At 43.1% G+C, this 24,843-nt stretch overlaps 2 protein-coding genes across 2 annotated transcripts in view; both read left to right on the top strand.

Moving 5' to 3' along the window:
• Window positions 1-24,843, top strand: part of LOC116979505 (serine-rich adhesin for platelets-like) — a 1,930,096-nt gene that overhangs the window by 1,793,870 nt on the left and 111,383 nt on the right. The gene's annotated exons all lie outside the window — the stretch shown is intronic.
• Window positions 1-24,843, top strand: part of LOC116980021 (integumentary mucin C.1-like) — a 95,692-nt gene that overhangs the window by 57,777 nt on the left and 13,072 nt on the right. The window contains exons 20-27 of the mRNA XM_033032090.1: window positions 466-525; window positions 1,284-1,343; window positions 4,034-4,168; window positions 7,483-7,593; window positions 7,870-7,983; window positions 14,026-14,139; window positions 16,896-17,021; window positions 20,028-20,161. Of these exons, the coding sequence (XP_032887981.1) occupies window positions 466-525; window positions 1,284-1,343; window positions 4,034-4,168; window positions 7,483-7,593; window positions 7,870-7,983; window positions 14,026-14,139; window positions 16,896-17,021; window positions 20,028-20,161 (854 nt within the window). The remainder of the gene's footprint in view (window positions 1-465; window positions 526-1,283; window positions 1,344-4,033; window positions 4,169-7,482; window positions 7,594-7,869; window positions 7,984-14,025; window positions 14,140-16,895; window positions 17,022-20,027; window positions 20,162-24,843) is intronic.

Below are 24,843 nucleotides of genomic sequence, written 5' to 3'. Positions count from 1 at the left end.
TATTGTCCGTGATATCTCATCCCGCTAAAAGTTCTGATTCAAGTAATTTACATGCAATTTAATATTCAGCAATGTGTAAAGAATATCACTACTTAATAAATTCATTACATTACAATTACATCACGAATGTAGATTGAAACCTGCAGGCAGAATTGCAAAGCATTCACTACCAGGAGACCAAATTATTTGCTGTGAAATAACAGGTGACCTGTCATGCATAAGACCAAGAACAAATTACAATCCATAGCATTAACAGTCCATGAAAATCAAGAGCATTCATTTAGTTAGATCTCCAAGTTCCAATAAAACAATATATTGCTCAAATCTTATTGAGCATTTCTTCACCAACTTTTATTTTCTCTTCAGTAGTTGAAATGTTTTGTCATAGAATTGTGTTTTATTACTTTCAAATGATTATGTTGCCTTTGATATCAATGTGTCTTTTCTCTTCCTTTTCCATTTTAGAGCCAACCACAACTACTACTACACCTACAACCACTCCCACCACAAGCAGCACAACAACAGGTATAATTTTGCATCAACTGTATGCCTTGTTCATCTTCCCAGACTCATATTTAAGAAAATACTGATGCAGGGTCTCAATCCCAAAATTCACCTATCCCTTTTCCACAGAGATGATGTCTCACCCGCTGGGTTACTCCAGCATTACTCCAGCATTCCAAAAGACATTCCGATAGTTATTCCAAAAGTTATTCCTACGGACAATTGTTCAAAAAAATTGTCTTGTTACCATGTATTCCTCTGCTATTATTCAAAGTTCTAGTTTTGACTGTCATCTCCAAATTAAAACCATTTAATGTTGTACGGTCTGTGATATCTCAACCAGCTAAAATTTCTGATTCAAGTAATTTACATGCAATTTAATATTCAGCAATGTGTAAAGAATATTACTACTAAATAAATTCATTACATTACAATTACATCACAAATGTAGATTGAAACCTGCAGGCAGAATTGCAAAGCATTCACTACCAGAAGACCAAATTATTTGCTGTGGAATAACAGGTGACCTGTCATGCATAAGACCAAAAATAAATTACAATTCATAGCACTTTCCTGACAATCATTAGCATCAATTTAGTTAGATCTCCAAGTTCTAATAAACCTGCATATTGTTCAAAACCTATTGAGCAATTCTTCACCAAATTTAAATATATTCAGAATTTTAAATGCTTTGTCATAGAATAATGAGTTGTATTACTTTCAAAGAATTGTGTTGCCTTTAACATCAATGTGTCTTTTCTCTTCTTTTTCCATTTTAGAGCCAACCACAACTATTACTGCACCTATAACCACTGTCATGACAAGCAGCAACACAACAGGTATTTGCATCAACTGTATCCCTTGTTCATCTTCCCAGAGTGATATTTACTAACTACGCAAGTACAAAACTACAGACGATGCTTGATCAGGGCACCCACAAATTTTCTAAACATGGCAAAACATGATCAAAGCACTTGATCTCATGCCCTCCATCAATCACCCATTTCACACCAATTTAATGCAGACAAATGTGAGGTGTTGCTTTTTGGGAAGTCTAACATGTGCAGGACCTACACAGTGAATGGTGGTTCTCTGGGGAGTTTTGTGGAGCAGAGGGATCTAGGAGTGCAGGTGGATCGGGTGGTCAAAAAGTCATTTTGGCACCTTGGCCTTCATTAGCCAGAGTATTGAGTATAGAAGTTGGGAGGTCATGTTGTAGTTATATCAGACATTGATGAGGGAACATTTAGAGTATTGTGTTCTGTTCTGGGCACCATGTTATAGGAAAGATGTTGTCAAGATGTAAAGGGTACAGAGAAGATTTACAAGGATGTTACCAGGACCAGTGAGTCTGAGCTATAGGCAGATGTTTAGAAGGCAGGGACTCTATTCTTTGAAGGGCAGGAGGTTGAGGGGTTATCTTATAAAGGTGTAGAAGATAATGAGTGGAATAGATCGGCTGGATATACAGAGTTTCTTTCCAGAGTAGGTGAATCGAGGACCAGAAGACATAGGTTTAAGGTGAAGGGGAAAAGATTTAATATGAAGCTGAGGGGTAACCTCTTCCACTCAAAGAGTGGTGGGTGTATGGAACAAGATGCCACAGGAGGTTGTGTTCAAAAGGGAACTGCAGATGCTGGAATATCGAAGGTACACAAAATTGCTGGGGAAACTCAGCGGGTGCAGCAGCATCTATGGAGCGAAGGAAATAGGCGACGTTTCGGGCCGAAACGTCGCCTATTTCCTTCGCTCCATAGATGCTGCTGCACCCGCTGAGTTTCCCCAGCAATTTTGTGTACCTGCCACAGGAGGTTGTTGAGGCAGGGACTATGCCAACATTTAAGGAGCAGGTAGACAGGTACATGAATAGGACAGGTTTGGAGGGATAGGGAACAAATGTTGGCAGGTGGGATTAGTGTAGCTGGGACATATTGGCCGGTGTGGGTAAGTTTGGCCAAAGGGCCTGTTTCCACACTGTATCACGCTATGACTATGACGCTAAGTCTCTGAATCTAGTATTTAAACTGTTGCCCATACTATTGTTCATCAATTCTGACTTTGCACAGAGGCAGAGCACTACATATATATGGCTGTTTCTCCCAAAAAACACTCCTTCACTCGCAAGCTCAAAACATATTTAAATGTCTGTACACAATCCTGTCACAAATCATTTTAGTCTATCCAGATACTATTTGCGGCCAGCAGGTTCCATTCAGACAACCATATGCTGAATGCCTCTCCAATCACACACGTTTCTTAAACTTATTGACCCCTTGTATAGAGATTTGGTGGAATTCTTAAGGTTTTAAGAAGTTTGTTCAGCATCTTATTGGAAGGTCTTGTTTAGTAAAGTTCAATGTCTTACTATTGGGTTCCTCCTCTTTATTAACCATTCCGAACATATTATGGAAAGAACATTCGTCCTAAGATAGACACAAATTGCTGGCGTCAGTTAGTCTGGCATGTCCCGCTGAGTTACTCCAGCAGCTCTAGGGAGAAAGAATGGGTGACGTTTCGGGTCGTGTCCCTTCTTCATATGAATTCTATTTGTTTGGCAAGTTACTTGCCTCAACTACTGCCGTGGCTTTTATTTGGTCACTTCTCCAGCATTTATCTAATATGTGATATCTCAACTAGGTTTTGACTATGCAGTATCAGGTCACATTGGCACTGCTTTCCAGCAGATCAGTCCAAAACACTTGTCTCACTCAAGGCTCCGTTGACATATTTTTTCATCATTAGCAATTCCAAATTCAAATGTTCCAAGCAAAAAAAACACCAAATCAATATAAAATGTTCAACCCTTTTTCTGATGCCAAGATATTGCCTGTTTTGAATTGTGGCTTTTAATTCTTTAATAAGTATATACCTTTTCACATGACATGACACAGTGAGGCATTGTTATGCCACTATACAGCATAGGTGATACTTCACTACACAGAGGTATTGCCTGGGATTGACCCTAAGGTAATTTCAGAGTGTGCCTGAAAGAATCACCATGCACGGTGGTGCAGCGGAGTACTGCTGCCTTGCAGCGCTTGCAGTGCCGGACGTTCGGGATCGATCCCGACTACGGGTGCTGTCTGCACAGAGTTTGAACATTCTCCCCATGACCACATAGGTTTTCTCAGAGATCTTCGGTTTCCTCCCACACTCCAAAGACTTACAGATTTGTAGGTTTGGTTCGGCTTTTTAGAGCTTGGTGTAAGTGTAAATTGTTGCAGGGCTTGGTGTAAGTGTAAATTGTCCCTAGTGTGCCTAGCATAGCATTAATGTGCGGGGATCGCTGGTCGGTGCGGACTCGGTGGGCTGAAACCCCTGTTTCCGTGCTGTACCTCTAAACTAAACTAAATCATGCAGACAGTGAAAGCTACAATTGAAACACTGAACCATATAATATGAATTCCAGATTGATCTATGTTACTCTCTAGAGCATGATGTGAACATTTAATTTACTACCCAGCAATAAAGCAAATGGCAGTAATGAAAAACTAAAGGAATTACATTTTCTGTTCTGTTCTATTTTCAGTTTTAGATGCATGTCGTAATGGAGACAATCCATGTCAGCATTTTTGCAGAGATAGTAGGTTTGGAAACATCAAAGGCTTTGAATGTCAATGTGCCGGCGGCTTTCGATTAAGTTCCAATGGTTATGATTGCATAGGTGAGAGGAAAGACACTGCCAGACGCTTTTCCTTCTTATTTATCAATTTTATTGGAATTATGTATTGTGCTATTTTACACTATTGCACTTCAAATTTGCATTTTCCATGCCACAAGAATTGAAGAATACCTTCAGTATAATTCATTTAGCATTTTTATGCTACAATAGATCTGATTTTTATGCGCACAATAGATCTGATTTTAGCATTGTGTTGTCAGTATAAATCTGATTAATATATTAGATATTTTTTGATTCAATGTTTTTGGGTGAATTCAATGTTAACATTCCCATTGTGATGCTGTGTACCTGTTTTTCCTTTTCTCTATTTCCCACTTATCTTACATTCAGCACTGTATGTTTAAGCATACTTTAACGTTAACAAGCAATAGGTTATGCTTGATCATTGTTTTTGCCAATTTTCATTCAAATTATTAGCTGCAGTGGGGAAACTCAATACTTCTCTAAGCAAATCTCAAGATTCAATGCCTCTAAAATTCTAGGAATTAAAGGTGGTATCTGACACATTGTGGTACAGTGACACACTGAAGGAGAGGACTTAAAAAAACCTCTGATACTTAAGATTTCTCTCCTTTAGAACCATTCTGAGAGGATCCCTTCATAGGTGATCTGCAATAATGCTTTTGTGCTCAAAGCAGTGTAAAAATAGTAGCATAGTAAGGGGAGCACTTAACATTCATTCACCAACAACATGTTGCTTATCTAGAGAAACCGCTCTAAAATATAGCAGAATATAAATGTGTTTATTGGAACAATGGTTTTAACAGATTACCATGTTTTCTACTTCACTCCAAACAACTCAAGCTGTGAACTTGTACCACTTCATACATGATAACAAGGGTTACGTTGTTGGTTACTTCCATCTTATGGAGGTTGATTGAGTCATTGTTTCCCAAACTGTTACTGAAAATGTTCTCACTGGAAGAATTCCCACCATGACCACAATCATATACAATGTGCCTCTGTCTCTGTCCCATCCAGTTAGTATTTTCCCATTTGTATCACCATTGACACACTTCATGCATCTCTTGTCCTTCAAATCTGTTAAGGTTTCTACACTTTTGGTCCCACCTGGCGCACTTTCATCTGACATTGAATTCTTCTAAATCCCATTCCCTCACTAGGGTGGCCTGAAAATCTTCTACTTCCTTGAATAAATATAAACTGGGCCCCTGTTAACTACAATCAATTTAATTTGAATTTGATCTGAAGATGAACGAAAAACAATCTGCTGGAGGAATTCAGCAGGTCAATCACCATCTGTGGAGGGAAATGGACAGTCAATGCTGCAAATCTACCCTCCATAGATGCTGCTCGACCTGCTGTGTTCCTCCAGCAGATTGGTTGTTGCTTCAGATTCCAGCATCTGCAGTCTCTTGTGTATCAAGATGAACACCTTTGCGTTCACCTCAATTTTCATCCTGTCAACCCTATCTATGCTTCTCATCAGTTTATGTGGTTCTGTCAGGTTTTGATTAAGCATTGTAACATAAATGTCCAACTAATTTTAGTTAAACAGCTTGAACGGTTCAGTTTGGCATATAAGCAAAACGTCCTTCTGAGGTCAAGGAGCGTATCCGTATTGTCAAGCAGCACATGTTATTAACCATACTGGCTTCATACCATACTGACTAATGATGACAATATCTAAAGTTTTTGTAATAAGGGAAGGGAAGGGAAGCAAGGGTAGCAAGGGAAAAATAGGTTGAAAATTCACATTAACTTTTTTTTTCTCATTCCGATTGTGTTGATGGTTTTACTGGCTGTTTATGTTTAGATGGTAAGCTTAATGAGATTTGACATCAACAAAATAAGCTTTGTGTAGGAAGGAACTGCAGATACTGGTTTACACCTAAGATAGACACAAAATGCTGGAGTAACTCTTTGGAGAGAAGGAATGGTGACGTTTCGGGTCGAGACCCTTCTTCAGACTACTTGAACTAGGATGGGGGAGGGATGAGGAGAGAGGGAAAGCAAGGATCACTTGAGAGAAATCAATATTCATACCGCTTGGTTGTAAGCTTCCCAAGCAAAATATGAGGTGCTATTGTACATGCAGTAAACTTGTTTGTTTTTGTTTTAACTTTTATAAAGGTTTTAACTACCTAATCCCATTCCACAAATCACTCTTTTCTATACTGATTGTTTCACCTCTAGCAAAAAAAACCCCCAACAGAAATGGTCATAATAACCGTAAAGGGCCTCTCCAACTTTGCGATGGAATCAGTGAGTGTAGACTGAACTGTCCTCTCCCCTCCACCTCCCCTTCCCCCCTCCCGCTCCAGCCCTCCTTCTCTACTCCCCCCTACCCTTCTCACCTCCCCTCTCCCCCCCTCTTCCCTTCCCCCCTCTTCCTCCCTTCTCCTCGCTCCACTCTTCACCTCCTTCTCTACTCCCCTCTCCCCTCACATCCCCTTCTCCCCCTCTCCCTCCCTTCTCCCATTCTCCAACCCCGCCCCCCTCCCCACTTTCCCCAAGAAGGGAGGAAGAGGGGGGAAGGGAAGAAGTGGGTAGAGGGTAGGGGAGAAGGGTAGAGGGGGAGTGGAGAAGGAGGGATGTGGGTGGTAGAGGGGAGAGGGGAGTTCAGTCTACACTCACTGAATCCATCCCTGTGAAAAGTTATAGAGATGGTGATTGGATCTGGAAGCGGACCGATACACCTATAAATAAAACTGAATGACTCAGACATCTTTTCATTTGCACAATTGATTTTATTGTATTAATTTTAATATAGTAATTTCAAAGCCCCAACCCGAACCCTAACCCTAACTGGGCGTCACCCACAGGACAGCATACGTCAGCGTGTGACAGGGCGCATGACATAATGAGGCACCCAAATGTCACCCCTGGATTTTGAACATTCCAAAATCCTGGGGCGACAGGGAGACACCGCGCGTCACCTACGTGTCACCGTGCGTCACCTGCGTGTCACCGTGCATCACTATATGCGTCGCAACATGTCACGCCCCGACCACAACGCAACAACCTCTTTCCAGGTTGTCACCAAAAATGACGCCCAAGTGGGACAGGCCCTTTACACTTCATTTACAGGAAGTTTAAAAATGATATTCCCATTAAATCAACATTATTTTTCATGAAAAATGAAGAGGAAATTCTATGATGTTTTTATATCAGTTCGACTATCAGTAATACATGTTGTTCACATAAAAAATGGACTTCCTATTTACAAACCATGTTATTGTGGATGCATTTTAACAACATATGCAAGTCAGATTTTTTTTATTTATGAATAGCATTGAACCAAATAGATATTAATTCTGACTATCATTTTCCAGACATAGATGAATGTTCATCTAACCCATGTATGAATGGAACATGTTCAAATATACGAGGAAGTTACCAATGCGAATGCCGAAGTGGATTCACAGGGACGCACTGTGAAATTGGTAGGCAGTACATTCTGAATTCTACCATTTTTGTAAAGCTTGAAAGAAATCATTAATCTACAATGAAGGACACTGTCTTATTACAACCGTAATCAGATTTTAAACCTCTATCTGCCAAATTATCTGTACCTAAGATGACCCAACAAATATTTAAATTTGTGGAAAGATCTGAGTAACTTAATCATGCATGTTTGGTTTATTGGGGGTCGGTTACATTTTGGTAGAAAAAACAAATAATTTTGAATATTTTTAATTTTATTTCTCTTCACTTCTCAGATATTGATAACTGTATCAGCCAACCATGTCTGAATGGAGCGACCTGTATTGATCAGATAGATGGCATTCAATGCGTCTGTTTACCTGGATATAACAATCGATATTGTCAAAGTGGTGGGAATATATTTATTTACAGTACAATTTATTAAGGAAACAATTCATTGTTAGATAGCATGCAAAGAATACTCATAAAATATATTATTAGCTTCATAAACAATATTCCAATGACACCTATAAATGCTGCAAATTTTATTTGACCTTTGCATGATCTTATTGCCGCTCTCTATATTTCTGCAGAATATTTATAACGTGTCTCCTAAAAGATCTTTCACCAATTCCAACATGAACTGTCATCTGATTTTTTTGCTATTAACTCAAACCATGATGTTGTGGCAGTTCCTGGGAAGTAGGTTACTCCCTGGTTCACCCCTCTCAGCGCTTAATGGACTGGTCCGGGGGCAGTACTGAGTATAAGAGCAGGGGCTCCTAGTGACAGTTGGTCTTCAGTCTCACACTGAAGCAGAATAGTGTGCTGTACTAATGAAAACCTTTACAGAATTCACCTGGCTCCTCGCCTTCATTCCAGGCTTTCCACGCACCCGCTACACTGGTGACCCTCGACATGTTGTCGCAAGTCGCGATGGACCTGAATATGCTTCAGGACGCACAACCCGGTCAACCGCCCTTGGACCAGGTCAGCCTCGCTGATCTCTACGCCATCGCGCTGAAGCTGCCTACCCTGTGGACCGACAAGCCCGAAATCTGGTTTGACCATGCCGAGACGCAGTTTGCACTGCGGGGCGTGACGGCAGATACCACTAAGTACTATTATATTATCAGCGCCATCGACCAGGCCTCTGCACGATGGGTTAAGCGTTTTCTCCGCCACCCCCTGGTGGCTAACAGGTAGGAGCCCCTTAAGGCCCTACTCGTTCATAAGTTTGGCCTCAGCGAGGCCGAGCGGGCAACCCAAACCCTGCGGATGACTGGCCTGGGTGACCGCAGGCCCTCGGCCCTGCTGGGCGATATGCTGGCCCTTATGGGCGACCATGATCCCTGTTTTGTTTTCAAGCATGCCAACCTGCAGCAGCTCCCATCGGGCATCCGCCTGCAGCATACCAGCGACCCTTTCACCGACAGTGAGCCGATCAACTTTGGATGGCCCATCAACAGGCCCTTGATGCATTGGAGATCATCCCGTCGGCGCCGGGAACCGCACAGCATGTCGGGGCTTCAATCGACCGCATCTCCACCACGCCTAAACGCCCTCCGCGGTGGGATCCGGCCAAGGTAGACACAGTGCGCCAGTTTCCACAACTGGCCACCATGAGGGGCCTCCAGGAATTCGTCGGAATGGTGGCCTTCTACCACCGTTTGGTAACGTCCGCGGCCAGGATCATGCGCCCGCTGTTTCACCTCATGGCGGGCAAACGAAAGGAGGTCGAATGGAATGACGAAGCGGTAGCGGCGTTCCACCAGGCCAAGGAGGCCCTGGCTAGGTCCATGATGCTCGTGCACCCACGGGCGGATGCACCAATCGGGCTGACAGTCGACGCATCCGAGGTAGTGGTTGGAGCGATGCTAGAGCAGCTGATCGACGGGCGTTGGCGGTCTCTGGCCTTCTTTAGCAGGCACCTCAGCAGCGCACAGCGGCACTACAGTGCCTTCGACCGCGAGCTCCTCGCCCTTTACCTCAGCGTGCGCCACTTCCGTTATTTTTTGGAAGGGCGGACATTTATGCTCACACGGACCACAAGCCCCTCACCTTGGCGTTCGCCAAGTTTCCGATCCGTGGTCCGCTCGTCAGCAGTGGCAGTTGGTGTTCGTCTCGCAATACACTACCTCCATTAGTTTAATTGAGGGCAAAGACAACAGAGTAGCCAACGCCTTCTCTTGTCCCGCGGTCAACGCCGTTTTGCAGGTGTCCGATGGCATTGACTATTCACCTGCCGTCCCATGCCAGCGGTTTGACCATATCCACGTGGACATCATGGGGCTGCTGTTGCTTTCTCGGGGCTTCACCCACCTCCTGACCGTGGTCGACCGTGTCACGTGGTGGCCGGAAGCGGTTCCATTGGCAGACACCTCTGTGGCCACTTGTGCCGTGCTTTGGCGGCACACTGGATTGCCCAATTTGGAGTGCCGCTGGCAATTACGTCCGACCAGGGGCCTCAGTTGACATCTGAACTGTGGTCGGCCATGGCCCGCCTCTTCGGGGTTAACCTGCACCGCACCACGGCGTATCATCCGTAGGCGAACGGCCTGGTGGAGCGTTTCCACCGGCAACTCAAGGATGCCCTGAAGGCTTGGCTCAAGGACCCGGACTGGGTCGATGCATTGTCGTGGGTTTTGCTGGGTGTCCAAAGAGTCCTTGTCCGCTTCCTCAGCTGAGTTGGTGTATGGGGCCCCGCTGACAGTGCCCAGTGAGTTCATACCATCAGCACAGGGCCAGGCAGAGCAGCCATCAGCCGCCCTGCAATGGCTTCAAGACACGGTGGGCAAGCTGGCACCGGTGCCAACGTCTCACCACAGTTTGTGTAGGCCGCACATTCCTTCCACTCTCCAGGACTGTCTGTTTCTTTTCCAGCGTCGGTTCTCGAGCGTGGCCCTTCCACATTCGTTTTGGACATGGGGGGTCATCGTGAGACGGTCTCCATTGCGCGGCTGAAGCCGGCACATGTTGACATCAGCCAGCCAGTGCTACTTGCCCGGCCTCGCCTCGGGGTCATCCTCAAGTCCGGCCCTTTCCTCAATCGCCCACGCCCCCACCTTCACCTGGCAGTGTGTCTCCGGTTCCTGCGCCTGCCGTGGTGCGCACACGGGCTGGTCGTATCATACGTCCCCCTGTCCGTTTCATGCCTCCGGGTGTTGGGCAGGGGTGGGGTCCTGTGGCGGTTCCTGGGAAGTAGGCTACTCCCAGGTTCACTCCCCTCAGCACTTAATGGATTGGTCCGGGAGACAGGCCCAGCTACGAGTATAAGAGCAGGGGCAGTGAGTGTGACAGTTGGATTGGCAGTTGGTCTTCAGTCTCACACTGAAGCAGAGAATAGTGTGCTGTACTAATTCAAGCCTTTACAGAATACACCTGGCCCCTCGCCTTCATTCCGGGCTTTCCATGCACCCGCTACAGATTGCTGTTTGGTACATTCAAATAATTAGCTGCAGTGGCAAACTCGATACTCCTGTAAGCAGAGCTCACAACTCATTGCCTCTGAAATTCAAGGAATTAAAGGAGGTGTGTTATATCCATTGTCCTCAAGCATTTGTGTCTACCTTTGATTTTTCCAGCATCTGCAGTTCTTTCTTAAACACGAGGACTTCTTAAAAAACGATGGTATCCAAGATTTCTCACCTTTAGGACCATTCTGAGAATATCCCTTCATACTTGAGCTGCTTTTGTGCTTGAAGCAGTGTAAATATGGTAGCACAATAAGGGGAGCTATGATGAGTGCGGGCATTTAACATTCACTCACCGATAACTTGTTGCTCCTCGTGAGAAAGTTCTCCAAAATAGCATTGATTATAAACATGTACATTGGAACAGTGGTCTTAGCAGATCTGTTTAAATATCTTTTTTTAATTGAATAAATATTGTGCAATTCATTAATAAATTGCACTTAAATGAAAACTAATTTAAGCCGAGTCTGCACCGACCAGCGATCCCCGCACACTAACACTATCCTACACACACCAGCAACAATTTTACATGTATACCAAGCCAATTAACCTACAAACCTGTATGTCTTTGGACTGTGGGAGGAAACGGAAGATCTCAGAAAAAACCCGCGCAGGTCATGGGAAGAATGTACAAACTCCGAACAGACAAGCACCCGTAGTCAGGATCGAACCCTGTTCTCTGGCACTGGAGGGCAGTAGCTCTACTGCTGTGCCGCCATGTCGCACGGTGAATTGTAAAAAATACCTACGGTATACTTCCTTCAATGACTGGGGCAATGAATATAAGAGACTTGAACACATGTTGCTACTTCATAAAACTTCGGTCAGGCCAAATTTGGATTATGGGGTTCTGTTCACCCCATTAGGGCAGGGATGTGGAGGCTTTGAAGATCATGCAGAAGTGGTTTACCAAGTTACTCCCTCGATGAGAGAATATTAGTAATAAGGATAGATTGGACAAATACGGACTGTTCTCTCAGTAGCGTTGAAGGCTGAGGGGAGACATGATCAAAGTAAATCAAATTATGAGGCTTAGATTGGGTGGACAGTCAGAATCTTTTGACAATGTCAAAGAGAGAAGGCATGGCTTTGAGGTAAAAGGAGAAAAGTTAAAATGTGCGGGGAAGTTTTTTTTACTCCGAGTTGCAGGCACATGGATCTTGCTGCTGTGAGTGGTGGTGAAAGCTGGTGTAATAGTGGCATTAAAGAGGCTTTTAGATAGAGGGATGAATTTGCAGGGAATGGAGAAATATGGATCACGCACGGGGAGGGGGGATTTGATTAATTGGCATCAGTTCTACTGCAGTTGTACAGGGTCTTGGTGAGACCACACCTGGAGTATTGCGTACAGTTTTGGTCTCCAAATCTGAGGAAGGACATTATTGCCATAGAGGGAGTGCAGAGAAGGTTCACCAGACTGATTCCTGGGATGTCGGGACTGTCTTATGAGGAAAGACTGGATAGACTTGGTTTATACTCTCTAGAATTTAGGAGATTGAGAGGGGATCTTATAGAAACTTATAAAATTCTTAAGGGTTTGGACAGGCTAGATGCAGGAAGATTGCTCCCGATGTTGGGGAAGTCCAGGACAAGGGGTCACAGCTTAAGGATAAGGGGGAAATCCTTTAAAACCGAGATGAGAAGAACTTTTTTCACACAGAGAGTGGTGAATCTCTGGAACTCCCTGCCACAGAGGGTAGTCGAGGCCAGTTCATTGGCTATATTTAAGAGGGAGTTAGATGTGGCCCTTGTGGCTAAGGGGATCAGAGGGTATGGAGAGAAGGCAGGTACGGGATACTGAGTTGGATGATCAGCCATGATCATATTGAATGGCGGTGCAGGCTCGAAGGGCCGAATGGCCTACTCCTGCACCTAATTTCTATGTTTCTATGTTTCTATCATGTTTGACGGACATCATGGGCTGAAGGACCTGTTCCTGTGCTATTTTGTTCTATGGACTACCGTATATAATGTATTGATCAGAACTGCACAGAACTTAATTATTTTAATGCTTTTTCACATTTACATCTCATCCTGATCCATCATTTATTTTGTCTGTTCCTCCCCTTTTCTCAATCTGCCTTCATATCTTTTACTCTTTAATAACTTCTGCTTCTTGAGTTCTCACAAGCCTTTCATTTAGGCTTCCTCACCCCCTTCACAATATCTCTGTATCTTTAAAACTGCAACATCTTTTTACTGTTACAGGTTTTGCTGTAAATCTTGGCCTTGAAACATCAACAGTCTCTTGCTCCCTCTCGCTCTTCACATCTGACTTTCCAATACTTCTATTTACAATACAAATCTTGTTTGCAGCAGCTTTTAAGGCGGATTGACTTCTTTATTTTCTTGAATATGAATTTCAGTATGACCATTATCAATAACATTAAAGCAAATGCCTTTCCGATTTTAATTAATGCTGATCTCAGGAACAAGAATGGAACACATCTGAATGTTTCCAACATTTTCCACATGTAGAAGTATATAGCAGATATCGCAGATGCTGACAATCTGAATTTAAAACAGAAATTCTGAAAACAATCAGCAGATCAGCAACTGTAGCTACTGTGGTGTGAAAATCAATGTATCAGGTTAACGACCTTCCATAAAAACTGATGGAAGGGTGGGATAGTGCAAGGTAATAAAAATGCAGATTATTGCAAAAAAAGAAATTAAAAGGGAATGTAAACAAATGCTTAGGTTTAAGTTTATTAATTTCACATATACCCAGATAGTGAAAGGCTTCATTTTGCATGCTATCCAAACAGATCAGATATATCTTACATAGAATCAAGCTATCCAAACTCAAACACAATAGATCACAGCAAAGAGGAAAATGCAGTGTGCAGAATGAATTTATCAAATGTAAATCTACTTGGTAAACAATTGCTGACTAAAATAATTTGCCTTGTTAATTTAACAAATCCTTTTCTATATTTCAATTACCCGAATAACATTTTTTTTTCTATTTTAAAACAGTAATTAGTAAATGTGCTAGCAATCCATGCCAAAATGAAGGTTCCTGCCAGGACCGAATTAACAACTATACATGCATATGTCCTGATAATTGGAAAGGTCAAGACTGCACAAGAGGTTTGTTCGAATAAATATTATACTTTATTTACATAAATCAGATTTATTATTATTTAAACATAAATACAATGAAAATAATGCTCACAGAAATCACAATGAAAACATAGTCAAGGAATCAGAGAGTGATACAGCATGGAAATTAGCCCTTCCTTGTCCTTTATTAACCATCCATTTACATGAACTCTACACTTTTATCCTCCCCTCATCATCATTAACAATCCCCTCTTACTACATCTTACATACACACTAGGGATAACTCACAATGGTAATTTTAAACTACCAACCCGTACATTTTTGGAACGTTGGAGGAAACCGGAGCACCTGAGGAAACCCACGTAGTCTCAGGGAAAACGTGCAAGCTCAAAGCAAACTTTGAAATTTGAACCTAGGCCTCTGATACTGTGAGGCAGCAGGTCTATCAACTGCATCAATGTGCCTGCTACCCAAAGCAAAATATAACAACAGTTTTGATATTTCTTAAAGCAATCAGTTGTACATATATTCACTACTACTTATCATTATTGAACACATTTAAAGCGGAATTACTGAAGAGCTAATCCATTGTTAGGAATATATACAGGTATACCAGAAAAATGTTTTGGATCCCACTCCACCAGTGCAAGTGCAATACTGAAAACTTCTTTTCACTTTCAAATAATGGACAAGGTCATTGGTATAACAGGGGCTGTTATTGATGCCTAAAAAAGCACATCACTGGCAGCTGGCTTAGCTATAACTAATCAGCTCTCCCAAGTACAAACAAAACTCTGCAGGGGACAAACTGGTCAATGTATAAAATAATTCATATTCCACCGTTATATGAAGCCACTCCAATAAGAGATTAACTCTCTCCAAGATCTATTAATTTATTTTAGTGAATATTTCTGGGTCTTCAGAAAGGCTCAAATATACTTATGTTCAGAATTATTTGGTGGAGGTTCATCTAGCTTGAATTGCGCAAAGCTTGAATTCCACCTTCATGTCAGAGACAGGTCGAAGATCAAGATCCAGATCCAGAATCAGAAATTTAAATTTTGCAAATTTGAAGTGGAAATGAGGAGAAATAGAAATGTGTCATCTGTATCTATCGCAACATATCTATATCAGACATTTTGTGATCAAGGTTCAATGATCTGGACTATGAATCTATGAATTTCTAAGGCAACTTTTAACTGAAGAAAAAGGCAAGCAAGAAATATTGTCATATTTATTTATCAGAGAAACAAAGACAAGGATTTGTTTCCCGGGAGAGAAGGCTGTGGGTGACCTGATTCAGATATACAAAGCTATGAAGAGCTTGGATAGTGTAAGCAGTGAGAAACATTTCCCATTAGGGTGGGTGTCTATAAATAAAGTGCATCAGTAACAGTTAAGGGTAAGAGATTTTAAAGGGACTTAAAGAAGATTTTTTTACCAAGAGGATGAGTGAAAACTGGAGTGCACTTCCTGAAGGAATAGTGCAGTATGTAGATGAGAAGGTTAGAGACATCGGGTTGAGTGCTGGGAAATGGGATTTGTTTAGATAGGTAATTATTGGCTGACATGGAAACTGTGGGCCAGTGGGTGAATTCCATGCAGTGTGGGATTGGGACTCTAAGGGGAGATAGCTTCATGTAATTCTCACTCATGCATCACTTGTGTTCTAGTCACAAATAATAATGCAGAACACGGAGAGCTCATAAACTGCAATGCTAGAAAATAGAATGCTATTTATTGTCATTCAAACCTAGGTTTGAACGAAATATAATTTCTACAGTTTTTTACATTACAAAACAATCCAAGACCCACACTTAACACAGTTTACATAAACATCCATCACAGTGAGTCTCCAACATCTCCTCACTGTGATGGAAGGCAAAGTCTTTATCTCTTCCCTTTGTTCCTTCTCCCGCGGTTCAGCAGTCCAACTGCAGTGTCGAGGCGAACTGGGGCTCCGATGTTAAAGCCCCCGGCGGCCGATGGTAGGTCCTGAGGCCGTTTAAGCCACGCCGGCGATGATAGGCCCCGGCTCCATGACCTTTAAACCCCGCGGTTCCAGGGGGAGAAGTCGCCATTGCGGAGCTCGGAAAAGTGGTCTCCCACCAGGGACCTGCGAGCTCCCGATGTTCCTGTCCACTGGGTCTGCGGCCGGTGCCTCCAAACTCCAAAGTCGGGTCGCAGCTGCCCGCCACCACAGCTCTTCCCGCTCCGAAGTTGGCCAGCTCCGCGATCTCAGTTCCGCAGGCTCTGCAGCCGGAGCCCCCAGGTTAGTCCCGGCCGGTGGTCGCCGCCAGCTCCACGATGTTAGGCCCAACGACATCTGAGACCCGACAGGGAATAGTCGGGTCCCCGCACAGGGAAGTGCTTTAAAACGGTTTCCCCCACAGCCCCCCACCACCCTCCACATATACACAGCTAAAAAAAATAATAAAAACTAACTCAAGACATACATTTAACAAGACAAAAGTAAAAAAAGACAGACGACTGTAGTCGAGCCGCTGCCGTTAGGCGCCGCCACTCCCACGAGAATAATTTATTTTTAACGTTTCTATCCTAAAAGCAGCGTTTCATAACTGTGGACGAGTTTTATTGCTTTGACATATTGCAAGTTATTGCTCTGAATTTTTAATCTCTCATCTTAAGAATGGTTGTAATATAGAGCATAACTTTTTAAATCATACTTTTTGAAACATTATTAATTCATAAATGAAGCATCTAAATCAAATTATTTATCATAACATTTTTACATTTTTAAACATAATTATGTTCTAATTCAGATGTGGATGAGTGTGCTATAAATACTCACAACTGTGATCGGCGTGCTGGAATCTGTACAAATACATTTGGATTGTTCAGATGCTCCTGCAGGGAAGGGTACGAAGGTGATGGATTAATTTGCAGAGGTATAGTTTCATTGCAATATTAATATAATTATTGGAACAATGTATTCAGGGTTTTGTTTTATGATTACAAATCTTTGTCGATAAATTGTAATTTTTATATACTAATACAGTATTCATTTTTTTTAACCTTTGGTGCTGCTTTTCAACCAAAATGTTGGGATTCTGTGGAATTCTCTGCCACAAAAGGCAGTGGAGGCCAATTCACTGATGTTTTCAAAAGAGAGTTAGATGTAGCTCTTCGGGCTAACTAAATCAAGGGATATGGGGAGAAAGCAGGAACAGGGTACTGACTTTGGATGATCTGCCATGATCATATTGAATGGCGGTGCTGCCTCGAAGGGCTGAATGGCCTACTCCTGCATCTATTTTCTGTGTCTATGCTGATTTGAAATTGAAATTTAAAGTGCCAAATAGCACCCTAAACATTATGGCCAAATGAAAAAGTAAATAAAAGTTCTGATTAAAATAATGGAGTTAATTAATATGTGTAACTTTTATTTTAATTTTTTAATTTTGATATTTCATTGGTTTAGTAGAACTTCTGCCATAATTTATGAATGAACACTGTGCCCTTTTTTTTGGCATATATTGATCTATGATTATCCTTAACATAACATTGCATTTAAAAACGCTGGCTATATAATGATTAACTCACAGATCATTTATGAAATGTTAGAATTTTAACTCGAGCCAATTCTGGGTATGCCTGCAGGAAATTTTTAATTTGAAGTACATGATGCAAAATGCATTATGTGCATGAGTCTTTTGATTAATAGTTTCTTTATTGTTGAAGAAAAACAATAAGGTATACATCTGACCTTATACTCCATCTCGTACACTCTAATCTTCGACAAAATCCATCATATCTCTTAAGGGCCTGTCCTACTTTCACGACCTAATTCACGACCTCTGCTGAGATTGCCCTTGACTCTTACTCGCAGCATGGTCGTCACTAGGTTGTAGGAGGTCATAGCAGGCCGTGATGCGAGTCGTAGTTACTCGTGGTATCAAGTTGTGCCGTTTTTTCTAGCATGTTGAAAAATGTCCACAAGTAAAAAAGGTCGTGAATTAGGTTGTGAAAGTGGGACAGGCCCTTAAAACGTTAGAAAACTCCTCATGCCTCGGTTATACATCACATGGTCGAAGAGTAAACCTTCCCCATGTAAGTTCAAAACTAAACTAAAAACTAGGCTTCTGCGCAAGAAACCTAGCTCCAAACGCACCCTTGAATACGTAATAAATCCCACCGACATAACAACGGGCAGTCTAAAATTTAAAGACACATGCCATAATTAATGACACACAAAATAAGCCAAATGGCCATTAAAGTGTGAAGGCCTGCTCCTATGTTTAAAGCCAACACTTTTGCCAAGTCTGTATTTGTGCTACTAAGCACACCAATTGTGCATTGCACATAATCAACATCATTGCGGCAAACTGAGAGGCTGTAATGCATTACCAGCTCAGTTCAGTTCTGAAGCGTATCTCGATCTGAAACATCACCTATTCCTTTTCTTCAAAGCAGCTGGCTGACCCGCTGAGTTACTCCAGCATTTTATGTCTATCTTCGGTTTAAATAAGCATCTGCAGTTCCTTCCTACATCAGTTTAGTTTAGTTCAGTTCAGTTTAGTTTAAAGAATGTTCCAGAGAGTTCCAGAGATTCACCACCCTCTGTGTGAAAAATGTTTAATCATCTCGGTCCTAAAGGATTTCCCCTTAAACTGTAACCCCTTGTCCTGGACTTCGCCAACATTGGGAACAATCTTCCTGCATCTAGCCTGTCCAACCCCTTAAGAATTTTGTAAGTTTCTATAAGATCACCCCTCAATCATCTAAATTCTAGCGAGTACAAGCCGAGTCTATCCAGTCTTTCTTCATATGAAAGTCCTGACATCCCAGGAATCAGTCTGGTGAACCTTCTCTGTACTCCCTCTCTGGCAAGAATGTCTTTCCTCAGATTTGGAGACCAAAACTGTACACAATACTCCAGGTGTGGCCTCACCAATACCCTGTACAACTGCAGTAGAACGTCCCTGCTCCTATACTCAATTCCTTTTGCTATGAATGCTAACATACCATTCGCTTTCCTCACTGCCTGCTGCACCTGCATGCCTACTTTCAATGACTGGTGTACCATGACACCCAGGTCTCATTGCATCTCCCCTTTTCCTAATCGGCCACTATTTAGATAATAGTCTACTTTCCTGTTTTTGCCACCAAAGTGGATAACCTCACATTTATCCACATTATACTGCATCTGCCATGCATTTTCCCACTCACCCAGCCAATCCAAGTCACCTTGCAGCCTCCTCACAGCTAACACTGCACCCCAGCTTCGTGTCATCCGCAAACTTAGAGATGTTGCATTCAATTCCCCCGTCCAAATCATTCATATATATTGTAAATAGCTGGGTCCCAGCACTGAGCCTTGCAGTACCCCACTAGTCACTGCCTGCCATTCTAAAAAGGACCCGTTTACTCCTACTCTTTGCTTCCTGTTTGCCAGCTAGTTCACTATCCACATCAATAATGAACCCCCAATACCGTGTGCTTTAAGTTTGTATACTAATCGCTTTTGTGGGACCTTGTCGAAAGCCTTCTGAAAGTCCAGATATAACACATCCACTGATTCTCCCCTATCCACTCTACCAGTTACATCCTCGAAAAATTCTATAAGATTTGTCAGACATGATTTACCTTTCGTAAATCCATGCTGACTTTGTCCCTATAAACAATTAGAAAGTTCTGCTTTTTCATTTCTCACTCTGTGCAGGGTTAATGGTCAATGTGACTTTATATTAATTATGTAAATTAATTTGAAATAAAATCAGAAAATGAGGACAATATTTAGCAGGTCAGATAACACGGATATGCTGCCTGACCTGCTGAATAGTTTCTGCAGTTTCTATTTTTATTTCAAATTTCCACCATCTTCCAGGTATTGCTTTTGTATGTACTTGCAGCTGTATTTAAATGGCAATTACATTCAATTCTTCTTGAAACAGAGAAACGACTATTTGATTATGGAACATCATTTGGAGATACAAAAATCAACAGAAAGGCATTGGACGTTAATTCTCCGATCATCAACATCCCAAATGGCTTTCCATTTGATAATGTATTTTATTACAGATTATATGTAAGTTTAAGATTTTTATTTTCAATAGCAAATGTTATAATACAAACTGAACACTCATTTGCTTATTTAAATCTATATATTACTAAAACACTCATCTTGTTGGTTTGTTTGCGTGTGAGTGAGTCTTGGAAACTCCGTCAAAACGGTACACAAGGGCGCTATAATTTTTGGCCCATGTTACTCACCATTGTCCTAGGGTGTGCAATAGCCATGTTTTGTTCAGATTTATGTTATATTTTACAAGTTATTGACATGGGGCAGTGGGATAGGGCGAGGTGAGGAATGGGGAAGCAGGGAGATAGAGGCAGAGGAGTGGATTAGGGAGGGGAGAGGCACTATGGAGGGAGAGAGGGAGTGACTGCGGGTAGGGGAAAGGAGAGGGAGGGAGAGGTGAAGGAGGGATTGGGGAGGGGAGGAGAGGGGAAAGAAGAGGGAGGGTGAAGGTGAGGGGAAATGGGGGATGAGGGGGAATGGAGGAGGATAGAGGTAGGCGAGGCGCAATTGCGGGAGAGTTACCGTGACACGCGTCATAACGGAGATCTCTGGCGTCACAACGGGAACCCCTCAGCCACGCCTGGGCACTTGGGGGCTGTGGGTCAGTAGTAGATTATTGCCTTGGGAGACAGACCTTACTGGTCCACTCCTGGTCTAATGCTTATTTAAAACTCAGTGCATCTATTTATTTTATGCACAACACAAGGATATAGGTGTGATTAGCACAAAGCATGGGAATCAGAAAACCTTACTTTAGGCAACAGAGATTTTCCAGTCCTAAGCACCATCTATTAGCTTTTGAAAGGGGTACTTGCTTGTAAATTGCTAAATTTACGTAAATGATACAACCATTTGCTGAAGATAGACACAAAATGCTGGAGTAACTCAGTGGGACAGGCATCATCTCTGGATAGAAGGAATGGGTGACGATTGGGGTCGAGACCCTTCTCTAGAGATGCTGCCTGTCCCACTGAGTTACTCCAGCATTTTGTGTCTATCATCGGTGCAAACCAGCATCTGCAGTTCCTTCCTAACCATTTGCTGACCCCTCCTGTATAACTTGTCACGTTATCATAGAGCACAGAGAAAGACCACTTGACCTTTCCTGAGTCTACAGGCAATATGAACGATTAATGCAATATTTTACTTTCTGTCGATCCCTACAAATTTCTCCTTTCCAATTTTAAATCTATGACATTTTTTAGAGCTAATATTGAAAATGTTTTCAGCATCTTAAATGAAAGTGGTGATGCATAAAAATAATTTTACTCCTTTGCTTCCTTGATGTTTAGACAACTATTCTGTACTTTGGTTTGAAAAGGGTTTCCCCTATCTGTTGTATTGAAATCTTCACATAACTTTCAACATCTCCTTAAACCTCCCTAATGATTCACATCTGAGTTAAGGTTTGCTGATGAATGTCGAGAAAAGGACAGGTAGTTTGAGTGAAAGGAGAGAAAAAGGGAAGTGGATTGTAACTCGGTTTCCCCATTTTACCTTGTTTTAAAAGCATCGGTCCAATTACTGACCAGGATAATAGAGGACAAAATAGCGAGAAGGTGGATGTTGTCCCCATGCTTATACTAAGATTGTAATCAAATTGGAGTCTGTAATTTAAAGTTTGATGGTACATCACTTTGCAATGATCCGCAAAATATATTTGCCGTCATTTTGTCCTTCTTACATAATTCTAATACGACACCAACAGGTTTAAATTTTGATGTTACTTTGAGATAGTTTTGGGTGGGACAGAAATTGAACCTCAGCTCTATCCGTGGAGCTACAGAAATGGACGGATGAACTTTAATCCACGCAAGTCCTGAGGTGTTGGATGTTGGGTTTTTTTAGGTTTAGATTCAACGTTATTGTCATTGCACATAGTACAAGTACAGTACAACGAAATGCAGTTTTGCATCTAACCAGGGTGCAAAGTAGTAAAGTGCTGATTAAGACAATATATACAAATGAGGATATATTGGTGTATGTACATAGGCATATACATATATACAGATAGTTGTTAAGGTGCAAAAGATTGACATGTGCTATATTCTGGTGAATAAGAGTTTAACTATAAATTATATAAACTATAAATGATACTGATGAGAAGGGGGGTGGGGCTAGCGCCGGGCCTGTGAGTTCAGCAGGGTAATGGTGTTGGGGAAGAAGCTGTTCCTTAGCCTGCTGGTGCGAGACCTGAGGCTCCTGTACCACCTCCCTGATGGGAGGAGGGCAAACAGTCCATGGTTGGGATGTGAGGGGTCCTTAATGATTTTGCCAGCCTGTCTTAGACATCGTGTGCAGTGAAGGACAGCCATGGCAGGGAACGGGGCACCGTTGATGTGATGGGCGGTTTTCACCACCCGTTGCAGTGCCTTCCTGTCAGCTGTGGTGTAGCCGCTGTACCACACCATGAAGCAGGTGGTCAGGATGCTTTCAATGGTGCAGCGGTAGAAGTTGGACAGGATCTGAGGGGACATGTGAGCTTTCTTAAGCCTCCTCAGAAAGTAGAGGCACTGCTGTGCCTTTTTAATCAGTTTGGCGGTGTTGAGGGACCAGGACAGATCCTCAGAGATGTGTACCCTGAGGAATTTGAAGTTGGAGACGCACTCCATCTCAGTCCCGTTTATGTGGATCGGGGTGTGTCTGCCGCCTCTGGACATCCGGTTTTCTTCATCCACAATGATTTCCTTCATCTTCTGTGTGTTGAGGACAAGGTTGTTGTTGGTACACCAAGCTGCCAGGTGCTGGACCTCCTCCCTGTAGGCTGATACGTTGTTGTCACTGATCAGTCCTACCACCGTGGTGTCGTCAGCGAACTTTATGATGGAGCTGGAGCCATGCATAGGGACGCAGTCGTGGGTGAAGAGGGAGTAGAGGAGAGGGCTGAGCACACAGCCCTGTGGCACGCCGGTGTTAAGTGTCAGAGTGGAGGAGGTGAGGTTGTTAATCCAGTGTCCAGTTGCAGAGGGAGGTGGTCATGCCAAGGCTGCTGAGTTTGGTGATCAGACTGGCGGGGATGACAGTATTAAATGCAGAGCTGAAGTCAATGAATAACAACCTGATGTAGGAGTTGTTATTGTCCAGGTGGGTCAGGGCAGAGTGAAGAACCGCTGATATAGCATCCTCTGTTGACCAAACTGATGGGGCTCCAGTGCGGGAGGGAGGCTGGATTTGAGGTGAGCCATGATCAGTCTCTCGAAGCACTTTGCGATGATGGGGGTGAGTGCCACTGGGCGGAAGTCGTTGAGACTCCCTGAAGCTGACTGTTTGGGCACTGGCACAATGGTTGTGGTCTTGAGGCATGTAGGTACGACACCCTGGGCCGGTGACAGATTTAAGATGTCAGTGAAGACCAGGGATAGTGTCCAGCACATGCCCTGAGCACACGCCCGGTGATGCCGTCGGGGCCGGCAGCTTAGTGCTGATTCACTTTGCTCAGTGCGCCTTGTACAGCAGAGGTGGAGAGACTGAGGGGCTGTTCATTCGGGGGTGGGGCAGCTATGATGGCTGGTGTTTTATTGTCCCGGTCAAAACGAGCATAGAAATAGTTTAGCTCGTCAGGAAGGGAGGCGTTGTTGGCCGGGGGGGGGGGGGGGCGGGGGGGTGGGGGGGTGGGGGGGGCGGGGGGGGTGTTAACTTTGTTGTAGTCCGTGATGGACTTGATGCCTTGCCACATATGTCTGGGGTCGAAGTTATTTTGAAAATGCTCCTCGATCAGCAGCTTGTGTTTGTGTTTTGCGCTCCTGATTCCCTTTTTCAGATTGGCCCTGGATGAGCTGTATCTGAAAGCGGCATTACGAGCCTTCAGCAAGAGTCTGACCTCTCTGTTCATCCACGGCTTCTGATTAGGGAAGGTCTTTATTTGTTTGTGGGTTGTGACGTTGTCGGTGCAGGATTTTATGTAGTCCAAAACAGATGAGGTTATGTTTCAATATCCACTTGAGAGTCAAAGGTGGCCTGAGTGGCAAACAAACTCCAGTCTGTTTGCTGAAACTGCTCGCTCCTGTAGTACAGAGGCAGCCCCTTCAGGCCAAACCTTCACTGTCCTCACAATTGGTTTCACACGTCTGATGAGAGGTGTGTATTTGGGGAGCAGGAACAGAGAGTGGTAAATGTAAGGGGAAAACATAGAATTAATGGCAAGACCCTTAATAGCATTGATGTACAGAAGGATCTTGGGGTCCAATGTACACAAAATTGCTGGAGGAACTCAGCGGGTGCAGCAGCATCTATGGAGCGAAGGAAATAGGCGACGTTTCGGGCCGAAACCCTTCTTCAGATCTTGGGGTCCAAGTCCATAACTCCCTAAAAGCAGTGACAAAAGTAGACAGAGTGGTCAGGAAGACATATGGTATGGTTGCCTTCATTGGTGCGGGAGCATTGAGTATAAACGTCAGGGAATTATGATGCAGTTTCATAGGACTTCAGTTAGGTCGCAATTGGAATATTATGTTCTGATCTCACAAATTACAGGAAGGAGATGGAGGCTTTGGACTAGTACAGAGGAGTTTTACTGGAATGATGCTTGGGTTAGGAGGAGCGGTTGGGCAGATGTGGATAGTTTTGTCTGGAATGATGGAGGTTTAGGCGAAACCTGATAGAAGTACATAAAATTGTGAGAGGCATAGAAAGGTTGGACAGTCAGAACTTTGTCCCCAGGATAGAACTATCAAACACTAGAGGTCATA

This window comes from Amblyraja radiata, chromosome 13 (assembly GCF_010909765.2).
Source record: "Amblyraja radiata isolate CabotCenter1 chromosome 13, sAmbRad1.1.pri, whole genome shotgun sequence".
Classification (NCBI taxonomy): domain Eukaryota; kingdom Metazoa; phylum Chordata; class Chondrichthyes; order Rajiformes; family Rajidae; genus Amblyraja; species Amblyraja radiata.
The sequence above is the reverse complement of the archived record's forward strand: the minus strand, read 5'-3'. Positions and strand labels throughout refer to the sequence as shown.